This window comes from Carassius gibelio, chromosome A6 (genome assembly GCF_023724105.1).
Source record: "Carassius gibelio isolate Cgi1373 ecotype wild population from Czech Republic chromosome A6, carGib1.2-hapl.c, whole genome shotgun sequence".
NCBI classification, from domain to species: domain Eukaryota; kingdom Metazoa; phylum Chordata; class Actinopteri; order Cypriniformes; family Cyprinidae; genus Carassius; species Carassius gibelio.
The window spans coordinates 1,984,861-1,997,918 of NC_068376.1; the positions used below are offsets into that span (position 1 = coordinate 1,984,861).

Sequence of the window (13,058 nt, forward strand, 5' to 3'; positions counted from 1 at the left end):
AGAAGCGTATGCAGTCCATTCAGCTCTCCAAACAGTGCTGAAGCAAGCTTTGCTGTAAATCAGGGTCGTTATCACCCAAAAACAGATGACTACACCCTTACTGTCTCACACTTAAAAAAAGAAATGCTGCTGAATCTCTCTCGATGGGCAAAATCATTCCCTTAATGTCTCTGGTGTACAGCAGCTTCTGCTACTACAGTGATTCACTAACACTTATATAATAGAGGACATTATAAACACTTACAGTGTAGCCCTGCCTGCATACTTTCAGAGCAGACTGCAGCGATTAATGTGAGATATTAGAAACTGCAGGGCGTGATTGTACACACAGCTGTGTTAACCTTTAACATCTGCTTATATAACATCTGATTTTACATACCAAAAGCTATCAAGACAGTTGCGAAAGGTAGTCAGTGGAAGCACAGTGACGTGTCAGAACTCATCAGTATTGCAGTGACAAATCTTTATACAAGCAAAACATAAGGGCTCGTATCATAACGTTTCAAAACTCTGCTGTCTTCTCTCACATCCTTGTATTTATGTTTCATATTGCCTGCACATAATTTCAACCCCACTAACACAATACACCCAGAACACGACTGGGATAGTTTAGGAATGGTTTTGAGAAGCAACTGGGCAGACTTTTTTTGAAAGACCTGGCAACCCTGTTCATATTGTTCTTTTGCGAATGTGTGTCAGTTCAGAACCATGACCTGTTCACACTGGAAATCTGATATTGGCCACATTTAAAACAACAATGTGAACAGCTATACAAAAATAACTGGATCGGAGCAAAATGTAATTGAGCACCAAGGCTCGCAGTGTGAATGTAGCTTTCTAGTCCTGATAGTACAAAGGTTTGTCAAGGATATATTTCAATAACATGTCAAAGAAACAATAAATTCTGATGAAAATTGTGTCATTAACTTCTTTGGCTTAACTCAAGCTACTCTACTGTTCAAAAGCCTTAAGATTTTTTTTATGTTTTTCAAAGAAGTGTCTACTACTCACCAAGGCTGCACGTATTTAATCAAAAATGCAGAAAAAGATTCATATTGTGAAATATTATAAATTAAATTAAATTAAATTAACGCTTTTAGCAGATGCTCTTATCCAAAGCAACTTACAGTGAATTCAGGCTATAAATTTTTTGACGTTCCCGGGGAATCGAACCCCCAACCTTGTGCTTGATAAGCAAAATGCGCTACCAATTGAGCTACAAGGAACACAATTTAATAGGAATTTTTAATTGCTATATTCTATTTGAATATATAGTAAAATGCTATTTATTCCTGTGATAAAAGCTGAATATTCAGCATCATTCCTCCAGTCTTCAGAGTCACATGATCCTTCAGAAATCATTCTAATATTCTGATTTAATATTCAAGAAACATTTAGTTTTATCATCAATGCTGAAACAGTAGAGCTGCTTCATATTTTTGCAGAAACTTTTTTTTCTTCAAGATTCTTTGATCAGTAGAAAGTTCAACAGTACAGCATTTATTTATTTTTATTTTTTGCATTATAAATGTCTTTACTGTCACTTTTGATTTATTTAATAAATAAATACATACTAGTTATTAAAATCAATCAAGTAATGTCTTTTTCAAAAAGGCTCTTGTAACTGAAATTTACAGCCATTATAGTGAGCAATGTGACTTCTCCCATACGTTTTACTGTTTTTATCCTCCCTATACCATCTCTGGTTTCAGTTAGATGGCCTCCTCTTTTCTAGCTGCATTGTAAGCAGTTTTTACTAGCTTCACCAATTTAACAGAGATGTTCAGGGGAAAAAATGATTCAAAGGCTTATCGTTTTAACCTTTGGCTCCAAATGCGATGATGGAAAGGGCAGGAGAGAGCGAGCTATTTTACACCCACCTGTGTAGGAGGTAACAGGGTGCATTTTTCTCAGGCACTCTCCAGGCTGAGAGGGCGCAGACTCAGGGTCAGAGGTCACTGGGAGTAATGGCGTCTGTGATGAGACGAGAGGCAGAGAGAAGAGGCAGAAGATGACGAATCCAGCGTAGGACAGCGGTCCGACCCGGAACGGCAATGCTGTCATGATTACTGCAACAACCTCTCCCTTACTTGTGAACAGTGAGAGAGTCCTGAAACGAGGAGAGATGAAAAATGAATCAAGTTATAGAGTGCAACAGCCGTGTTCCCAAAGGGAAAACTGATTTTACAAATAACTTCTACCTGTTGTGAGCTATGAGGTTAATCAAAAGTACATATTTTTGTTGAAGCCATCTGTTGACTTTATTTCATATCATTTTTGAAAAATCATGTTAAACAGCTTAATTTGTGGTGATAAACTACATTACCCATGATTCTGCACAAAACATTTCACCAATCAGAGAGCTGCTGTGACCAAAAAGAGCTCGGACATAATCGAATGTCAAAATAGTTAAATATTTCTATACGTGTTTGCATATATTACAGTAAATGTAAAATATATTGCTTATATAGAGATATAATCAACAACTTTAATTGAATAGTTTTACATTTCATCATCATTTTTAATTTATGTCATTCACAATGTTTCAAGGGATTGTAGTTCTTTCTCGTAAAGCCATCAAGTCTTGTTTATTTGCTTGATTTTTAAATACTCTTTTTACTTCAAATATAAGTTTGTAATGTTGTGATTCACCTCGTAGCTGGTTGGTTTACTTCATGGCTTATAACACTTTTACAAAGACTTCTTAAAAATCCCTACGGGAAAAATGGAACCAATACTGGAAAAACAGCTTGTTATCTTCACAATTTTTTACATTTTAGTGTGTTTGGAATTGTACATGTTGAAAGAACAGAAAGAAAGCAGATGGACGTCCAGACAAGTAAGCTAGATGGACAGATAAACAGACAAGTGAGCAGACAGACAGAGCGCAGAGAGACGGCTTCATCTTCTCCTCGTGGGTTAGATGGAGTAAGTCTTGCTCTTTCTAATCGAATTAACCTCCATCTCTCAGCAGAGTAAACGTCTGGACCTCTTCCGAGACCCGCAGCGGTTCAACACAATGTTATTCTAAAACATAACACTGCTTTGCTGTAATTGACAGCCTCTGGACGATGAGCCAGCAGATCATTAAAAGTTTAATTATCAGTTAAAAAAAAGATTCTGATATGTTTTCATGATATATTGTCATGGAAATCAACGGCTCTCTTTGATGGCTTCCCTAAAGCTTAAAACGGTTCACTCAGTTTATTTTCCATTAGGTGTTTAACAGCGCATGAGGCTCAGGTAAACCCAACATGTAAACACGCATCTGACATCTGACATGCTCAGAATAAATACAGTACATACACACAGCTTCACTTCAACAGAAACCTCCCCGTTAGCTCTCCAGTAAACACACACTCACACACTAACACATGCTCAATCACACTTAAACTTTTACTTCCTGACACGTCATTGAGAAATCACTGCAGCATCTGTCTTGGTTTTTCGCAAACACACACACACACACACACACACACACACACACACCAAACACTGGTCACTCTCTAGAGAGGTGGTCTGATGTCCTGTATCTGTAACTAGCTCCAGCTTTTTCAGATTTTTGAACTGATTCACTTAAACTTGATACCACATGATGGTATCAAATGGAAACACTTATATACTTTAAAAACAAAATTCAAGTCGGTCCACTCAGGGCATCTTAGAAACACCCCCAAAGTAAAGCCTGATATCTCCAAAACTATGTCAAAACATAGACAGTATAAAAACATGGGCGTAGTGGGCGTAGTGTTTTGAAGCTTAAAGTGGGCGGAGCTGGACGGAGCCATCTTGGCTGAACATCACTGCGTGTCTCTCCCAGCTAATCTAAAATGGGAAAAGAGGCGGGAGCTGGTTGCTGAAGCCACGCCCACCTAGCTCAACAGTGGTGACAATCATCCTGTCACTCAAGTGGCCATGCCCTTAAATATGCAGAATTTTTAGGCTTAATATAATTGAATCAGATGAGTTATAAAAAAATCTCCCCCTTACAGCTGTCATGAAGGGCAAAATTTTTGTACCAGGACGTAAAAAAAATTTTGCCGTAAAAATTTGATTTTTTTATATTTATTCGATTGATTTGCAGTTTTTGTCACTTCCGGGTTGGTTTCATGAGAGAAATCTGAAAGGTTGCCACTTCAAAAATTATAAAAAAATAACTGATGCCCATATCAGAATAACTACTGGCCTTTTGGCATTCCTATAGTCAACATATTGAATGTTACAATTTTTCACATTCATTTTTCAACAAGTGATCCTTTTGTGTGTGCAAATAATTTTCAGTAATTTAAATTAAACTAAATTTAAAATAAAATGTAAATATTAAAATAAGCTGCCTTGGGAACTACCTGAAATAAATACAAGTACTATAACTGAAATAAAGTGCAAATTTAAAAATAAAATAATAAAAATCACAAAAGCAACAAAATGACCAAACTTTAAACTAAAACTAAAATAAAAAAAAGCAAATTTAAAAATATAAATAAAAAAATATCAGTGTATAAATTTTACTAAAATAACATTGAGCTGAAAGCACTATTAATTAAGCATTTTTATTATTATTATTTTTTTTTTTATGTAAACCGCTTTATTCAAAACGATCAAAATTATATTAGTAGAAGGGGGAAAAAAAATTATACCCTGTCCAAACAACATAATGATACCTAAACATTCAAAATAAAATATTCTGGGAAAACTTTAAGCAGAAACTAATATAAAATCTATTTAAAAAAAATAAATAAAAAAAAACATGGAATGGCCTTTAAAAAGCTGATGTGTCATTTTTTCAGGGTTAATATTTTTTTCATATACCATTTAATAAGCAGAAAACAACTAAAAGTAAGCCATTCGTAAGTTGATTTAACTCCAAAACAATATAAACTTCCCATCTTAAACCGCAACAGTGGCTCGACCAATGGCATGATTTGGGGGCGGAGCTATGATAGGGTCCGACCAATAGCAGATCGGGGGACTGTTTACGAAACTGTTTTGAAAACAGTATTTATTTTTACGGTTCCTCTTGGTAATACTATTAACAGTATATATATATATATATATATATATATATATATATATATATATATATATATATATATATATATATATATAAACAATAATTAAAAAAAAAACGCACATTTAAACAACATTTATGCCTATACAAAACTCTCAAAATCCGATTATATGGAAAAACAGTCATAGCAAGGGAAGGGGCTGTGTAGAATTTTATGAATGGCATGCATTTGAATTCTATGGAAATGTGTCGAGTTTTCTGTGTAATTCTCTGGCAGCAGCTTCCGCAGGCGAACTGTTGCTCTTATTCTTGGCTCCAGGAGCGTGACGCTGTGCGGCAGACACTTCATCGCCAACCATGTCTAATGCACCTCAATAGCAAAAGACCCCCGATCCCCCAAATCCCCCTTAATACCCTCAGCATTTCCACATTCAGTCTATTCATGCCCACCTTCTCAGACTCATCAGAGGCCACAGAGATGGAGGGATAACGGAGAGAGAGATGGAGAGCCAATGATGGCAGTGACAAACGCACAGGAGGGGAGGCCAGGGTCAGACAATGAGCTGACTAGGTGGGCCACTGATGGTATGTCTGAGACGATTCCTTCTGGGTTAATAGAGGAGATATGAAAGAACGGGATGAATAAATAAGGTCAAAGATGGCTGACACAAATGAGCTCTTTAACAGACAGATATCCTGGAGGTCAATAGTGAGCTGACAGCTCTTCTAACTAGATTAGACTATGAGTTTACAATTCAAACAATGTGTTGAAGTGACTCAAGACTTCCAAGCATGTTTATGGGTAATGCACAAGGGAATTTTTCAGACTCCTCTCAAATGCTCATCTGTTGTTTCACAAAATATTGTGACATTTCTCGAGGTCATGCCTGGTTTAGAAGCAACTTGTTTCTCGCCCTTGTAAATTAGTACAAAATCCATCGAAACAATCAGTGATTAACGAGAGCATGAGATTATCAACTATTATTATTATATAATAGAGACTTTTTAAAGTGTGTAGATATCTCACAGTCATAACATAAATCTTGATTATGAGATTATCAGGATTAAACGATCTCCCCTTTTGCTGTATTTAAAAAATAAATAAATAGAAATATATACTAAATGTGTTTTCACTTCTACTCTGGTTTTGTTGAAATACTTTTTCTGTTTGTCTGATCCATATCACATGCGACAGTAAAGACATTTAAGATTTCTATTTCTAAGAAATGCTGGGCTTATGAACTTTCTATTCATCAAAAAAAACATTTTTGATGAGTTCCACAAAAATAAAAAGCATGAATTTCTTTAAAATGAAAAAACATCCCTAACTTTTGCACAGTACTGTCCAGTAATAAACCAAACTATTTAATGTATAAAACTGGAAAAGTACTCGCGCTGTTACAAGTATGATGTAGATTTTACAAACCTAGATGTAAAACTACAAACCAACAACACGAAAAATACATGTCCTGAAACCCTGCATTGCATTTGACAGAAATGTAACGTCAACACAACATAGTTTCTACAAACTAAGGGACGAGTCAAAACTGATAATCCAAAGCAGACCACAGATGCTTTCGATAGACGTTGTTGTAGTTGTATTCAAACCGGAACATTCCTTTAACACACTTTGATTATGCAATGTATAAACAACTCAATTCCTTGGATATTAAGTTTCACATGCATCAAGGTCAATAAGTGAGAGAGCAAAAATGAAGGGCGTTGAAGGAAAATTCTGCCAGAAGTCAGATCACTTTAATACAGCTGTCCTCAAGCACATTACTGAAAGACAACGAATCCACGACTGACGCGTGATAACAGTTAAACACAGAGATGGATGTTAATTCACTCTAGATGGTCTCAGATAGACACTGTCTCACTGTCCCAGTGCTTTCCAAACACTGCAGCATCAGCGCACTGATACAGGCGCTTTATGAACTCGATTCATCTCTACTCATCTTGAAAGTGAGAAGGAGGGAAGTCATAAAGAAAGACAAGACAAGTGATAAGAGCAGCTGGAAGGGTTTCAATATGAACTCAGGAAAGTCCAGATGTTACAAAATAACCGAGTTGGTCACATAAGAGCAATAAAGTTTAGTTAGTAAACTAGTTAAAGTCCATATGAAATCAAAAAGGACTGATTTAATACACATTCCTGAACTGCGAGAGATTCTTTGGTACACGTTATTTCAAAGAATAAAGTTTGTCATCTTAATCCTTCATTAAATATAAAAACTTCTGCCGCTACTTTTGGTAACTTTAATTTAAAGCTAAAATGAAATCCAAATTGAACTTATTTACACTATAAGAATAAAAATCTGGAAATGGAAAAAAAGGAATGGAAAATGGAAAAGATACTGGCAATAGTCTTAACTGGTGAATTTACAGGCATCTCCAACTCTAAAACACAACATGATGCAATGTGTAATTAAGACATATTAAATCAATGTATGCAATTTCGAATACATTTTTTTTTCATACCTTTTCATTAAAAATAATAAAAACTTAAGCTACTGGCCAGTATTAAGCAAGAGACAAACCGCTATTTTGTCTAAATCTTGTCTGTACAATACATCATCTGAAGATCTTTTTCAAAAGCATTGCATGTTGTAAATTGTAACGTAAATCATCATATTCCATTTGCACAGTGAAAGCAATTTATGTTAATTTGTCTAACACTGCACAAAACAGAACATAACTTTTAGAGTAATTTTACAAATTTGGTTAACGTTAATTTCTACTTCCTTTTTTTTTTATGCTGTATAGAATAACCTTAGTCGATGAAGTGGCAAATTTCTAAATTATATTATAAACAACAAAGAAAAAATAACCAAGGTTAATAAATGCTGTAAAATAATAAAATATACACTACAAACTACCAGAGTGTAAATGTACCCTACACCATCAAGAAATCTGATTCTCACTACAGCTGCATTTACTTGATCAAATAAAACAGGAAAAACAGCTATTTAGGGATTGTTTTAGGAAATCACACACAGGTGTGCACACAGTAACAGCCAAATATATTGTGGGAGAAATCTTGTTTGTATGATATATCATCTGAAGAGCCTAAAATTGGCTCTTTTAAAGCAACTGAAAGACCATGATGTTTGTTGGCATGTTGTTCTTGGAATTGATCTATAGCATCATTCATGAAATGCAAGCACAATTTTCTGTATAAATTATCACATTCCATTCAGTGCAACAATTTCCAAAGAATGGTTTACCAATGATTTATAGAGAATTTGTTCTGTGTGCATTTGATGAATGAAGTCCGTTGTCTGTGATTGCTCAAGTAAAGTGTTGTCAAAATGACAGAAAACCGTCTTCAAATGCACACAGGATGAAGACCTTCTGCCTGGTAGATGCACTTGATCATGCAGAGTGCATGTAATTTAAGCTAATTGTCCTTAGCTAGACTAACTGACAAAAACACCAGACAAAAAAAACATTGCCCACAGAGAACAAATTTTTGCTCTTTGGAGCCCAGCCGCCCTTAATCGCCAGCATTTCTCTAAATGCTGAAAAGGGTCACACAACCGAAACCTTTATCCCCTAAAAGAGACCCCAAATTAACTGTATTCCCATTCACGCAGCTGGAGGTCTGTGCACTACCCTCATTAGGGCACTAATACGGGCGAGCAACCTAAAGCCAACGCCAACCTGAGCATCCTTAGATAGATGTACAGTGAGACAGATCCAAAGACCTAGCAGTTCCACGGATATTTGTTGTATCTCTAAAAGTGTCTGCCTTTTCAGATGCATCCTTGTTTGCCATTTCTTCCTCCTAAACCTTCCACTCCTTCACTGTCTGTGCGTGAAAGCCTTCTCTGTGCGACCGGCCAACTATCTGTCAAAGCAGAGGCTCTTTAGCACGTGAATGAAGTCCGTTGAGCTTTACGGGTGCTCTGAGCGAGTACGTGGTCATCCGCCAAAGCTAAGCACTTTCACTCAGCCCTGACCACGGACCCGACGCCAGGCAGAATCTTAAACAGCACTCCAACAAGACCGGCCTTTTATTGTGTCCATCCTCACGCCATTCACGTTTCACTCATTCTCCCTTTCTCTGTCCATCGCTCTCCCTCTCTTTGTGTCACTGACAACGTCAGGTTTGTGACAGAAGCATCAGTCTCAACAGTGGATTGATAATTTAATATATTCAAGTAGATAGAAAAGCAAAAAAGAATGTTTAAACTAACGTTATGAGCTTGAAGCAAAAATCGCAGCCCACAGCTGTAAATCTGCATATTTGTTTATGAATCGTTGCGCATCGACGCCTGGCCCTGAATAATGCACAACATGCACTTAGACTCACAGTCGCAGATCCATGAATTTTCATTATCACGGTTGTTTAGGTTTGCGGTTTAATTCTGTGTTAGGAAATTAATCCAACAGCCACACGTTTTATATTTATAGTATTTCTCAGACTTTTCAAAACGACAAAAAGATACGTTTCTTCCCGTTTTTTTTTTTCCTGTAAAAACTTTCCACAGTAATTCATGTTAGTTAATGCAAAAGTGAGTTTTATCTTTATTTCTAGGTATACTAACAGTTAACTTTTCAACAAATGTTGTATAAGTTAACATTAAAGGAATGTATACATATAATAAACAATAAAGAATCATTATCATTAACCAAGATTAATAAATGCTGATAAATTAATACATTTTTATAAAATCAAATTCTTGTAAGAAACATACGCTACCATTCAAAAGTCCTCATGTTTTTGAACGCAGTCTCTTCTGCTCACCAAGGCTACATTTATTTGATCAAAAATACAATAATACTGTGAAATATTATTACGATTGACAATAAATGTTCCTGTATGAATATGTTGTAGAATGTAATTTATTTCTATAATAAAAGCTGTATTTTCAGCATCATTACTTCAATCTTCAGTGTCACATGATCTTCAGAAATCATCTTAATATACTGATTTTCTGCTCAGGAAACATTTCTGATTATTATCAAAGTTGTGCATTTAACAGTTGTGCTGCTTCATATTTTTCTGGAATCTTATTTTTTAAGATTCTTTGATGAATGGAAAGTTGAAAATAACAGCATTTTTGGAAATATAAATATTTTGCATCATTATGATTTACTGTCACTTTTGATCAATGTAATTTAATTTCTTTTCTTTAAAAAAACAACAACACTTAAACAAAAAACAAATACGGACCCTAAACCTTCAGATTTATATAAGGTCATCAGCAATGCACATTCTACAATATACATTATTTATAAATATTATTTATCCATATCTGCAGTGCAAATTACTGTCACGACAACAATGAACATTAACACAATTTAATTTAAAATGAATTTAAAATGAGAGTTGAGTGAAACAGAAGATAGAACGGAACAACAAAATGAACTTTCATGACAAGAAAGACTAATTTAATTGCATTGAAATGAAAAAGAATTACAGCAAGTAAAAAAAAGACATCTAAAATAAGTTATGAGAAATATACAGAAAAAGCAAACAGAATTGACAAGATTAACTCCAATGAAAACAAAAACAGATTAATTGAAATGAAACTGAACTGAACTGAGAAAAAGACACAGACAGACACAAAAACGATAGACAACACGGCTAAATTCTTGTATAGTTGCTCCGTCTAGTCAGACAAACACATGAAGTGGTCAGTCACACACACACACACACACACACACACACACACACACAGAGACACACACACGCCAGCACCACAAGCTCAGAGAACAAAGAGAATTGGATACACACAATGGGGAGGTCTGGAGATGACGGCCAAACTGTTTATCAGCATACCTCAACAAAGACACGGAGAGAGAGAGAGAAGACGGGATGGAGCGCAGTGAGAGAGGATAAAATAATACAGGATGGACACAAGGGGAGGGAAGACATGTGAGCAAAACAGCTCTCAGGACAAAAAAATTAAATAAAGGAAAGCACAGAGCAACAAGATGCAAAGACTCTCAGGAAGTGATGAGCAGAGGAGAACAGAAAGAGTGCACTCACCGGGAGGAAGGTGTCAGCAAGAGCTCATTCCAGAGGAGCGACTTCTGATCTGTTTAATGCAGTCCTTACAGACAGACAGAGAGAGAGAGAGAGAGAGAAATCATTTTAGTCAGTCTCTCGCGGACGGGCTGCATCCAGAGGAAAGGAGGGAGATGAAGGGGCTTCAGTAATGTGTGCAGTGAAGCTTTCGGCCCTGTGAAAAACAAACTGTTAACTTTCTCAATGGAGGGAGGCTGCTGGGGGCATGACGGATGCGTGTTTGGCATGTGTGACGAGTTAACGCGGGGAACGAAAGGGTTAAAATTCCTCGAACTGTTCCCGAATGAAGGCTGGTGCATCTCAGATGCGTATAGAAGCCCCAGTACTTCAACACTTATACTATGCTTGAAAATGTCTGATACGAAGTGTCTTCTGTATTTAAATGCTGGAGAAGCTTTTCACTTCACTACGCTTTTCCCACAAAAAAAACCCCAAAACATCAGACAAAAATGATACAATCACTCGGGTGTTCTAGCAGAGTGATGTTTATGGATCAAAAAGATTCGGATTCAGGTTTCACAAGTGTCATTATACTTTTTGCTTCATTAACATTAATCTTAATTAATATCGAAACATTGTTCAAAAGTTTGGGGTCGGGTCAGTTTTTTTTATGGTTTTGAAAAAAGTCTTTTCTGCTCGCCCAAGCTGCATTTATTTGATTATAAATAGAGTAAAATAGCAATATTCTGAAATATTATTACAATTTAAAATAACTGTTCTCTGTGTGAATATATTTTGAAATGTAATTTATTTATGTGATTCAAAGCTGGATTTTCAGCATCATTCCTCCAGTCTCCAGTGTCACATGATCTTCAGAAATCATTCTGATATGCTGATTTGCTGCTCAAGAAACATTTCTGATTAAAATCAATGTTGAAAACAGTTGATAAATAATTTTTTTTTTTTTTTTTTAAACTGAGATACATTTTTTAGGATTCTTTGATGACTTTTTGGGGCCACTGTATATTCGACATGAGACTCACTCATTAGCTGCAGAACAGCACTTTGAGAAGCAGTGGTCTAGTTTCTGTGGCAACAAGACCCCTGCCCTATGACATCCCATAATCCAGCTGTAATTTTCCTTTCAATCAATTCAAATGTGACATTTCCCAGTGAGAATATGTGAAAAGAGATCAAAAAACATGCTCAATCCCCTCTGTCATAATTCTGTTTCCCTCCATCTCCAGGCCCACGTCGCACACTGAAACACAATACACAACGGGGCGGTTGATTTCGAGTTCAACTTTTGTTTGACTTTCTCTTGAGATCCATCAATTCACTCATACATTCATCCATCCATTCATTTGTGGCTCCATTCATGAGTCGCTTAATTCAGCAGACTGAAATGAGATATTCATTCATTTATTCTCTGAGGGGAATGAGGGAAAGGATGACATTTTATGCAAGAGTTGTGCTAGCTTCACAATCTAACAAGGTTTGCTAAGAGTCAAAAAGATCTCTCGACAACACAAAGGGAAATTCAGCCAATTATTTTGAACTATAAGCTTAAAATAACTGGGTGTACAATTATAAACAGTGGGAAATGACATCTGTTTTGATATTATATATTCAGCAACTCTTTTCTAATTCTTTCCAGTCACAGAGCACTTTATTCTGAGAGTTGTTTAAGTGAAAGAACAACTGTAATGTAACAGATTAGGGGATTTGTAATGTTTAATAATTTATTTTATTATGTAAATATTTTTTGCATTAAAAAAAGAATCAGAATCGGTCAAAAAAAATTGCAATCGGTGCATCTCTACTAACCAGCGAAAACTAGCAACAGTTCAGTACTTAATCTGTAAACCAGTTACAGATTAGCACTAACCAGAATAAACCAGCCACCAAACTTTTAAACCAGCAAAATCAAATTAGCAGACCAGTTTAACCAGAAAGTTAACAGGCACTAACCAGCCACAACTAGCACCAAACCAGAACTTAACTCTAAACCAGAATTAAACATTTACAGATTCAAATTAACCAGCCACCAAACTTCTAAAACAGCAAAATCAT

General features: G+C 35.8%; 1 protein-coding gene across 1 annotated transcript in view; it reads right to left on the reverse strand.

The window, feature by feature from the left end:
- LOC128015229 (semaphorin-5B) overlaps positions 1–13,058 on the reverse strand; it is a 61,136-nt gene that overhangs the window by 34,108 nt on the left and 13,970 nt on the right. The window contains exons 2-3 of the mRNA XM_052598899.1: positions 11,007–11,070; positions 1,881–2,110 (exon numbers count right to left, since the gene is read on the reverse strand). Of these exons, the coding sequence (XP_052454859.1) occupies positions 1,881–2,064 (184 nt within the window). The 5' untranslated portion in view covers positions 2,065–2,110; positions 11,007–11,070. The remainder of the gene's footprint in view (positions 1–1,880; positions 2,111–11,006; positions 11,071–13,058) is intronic.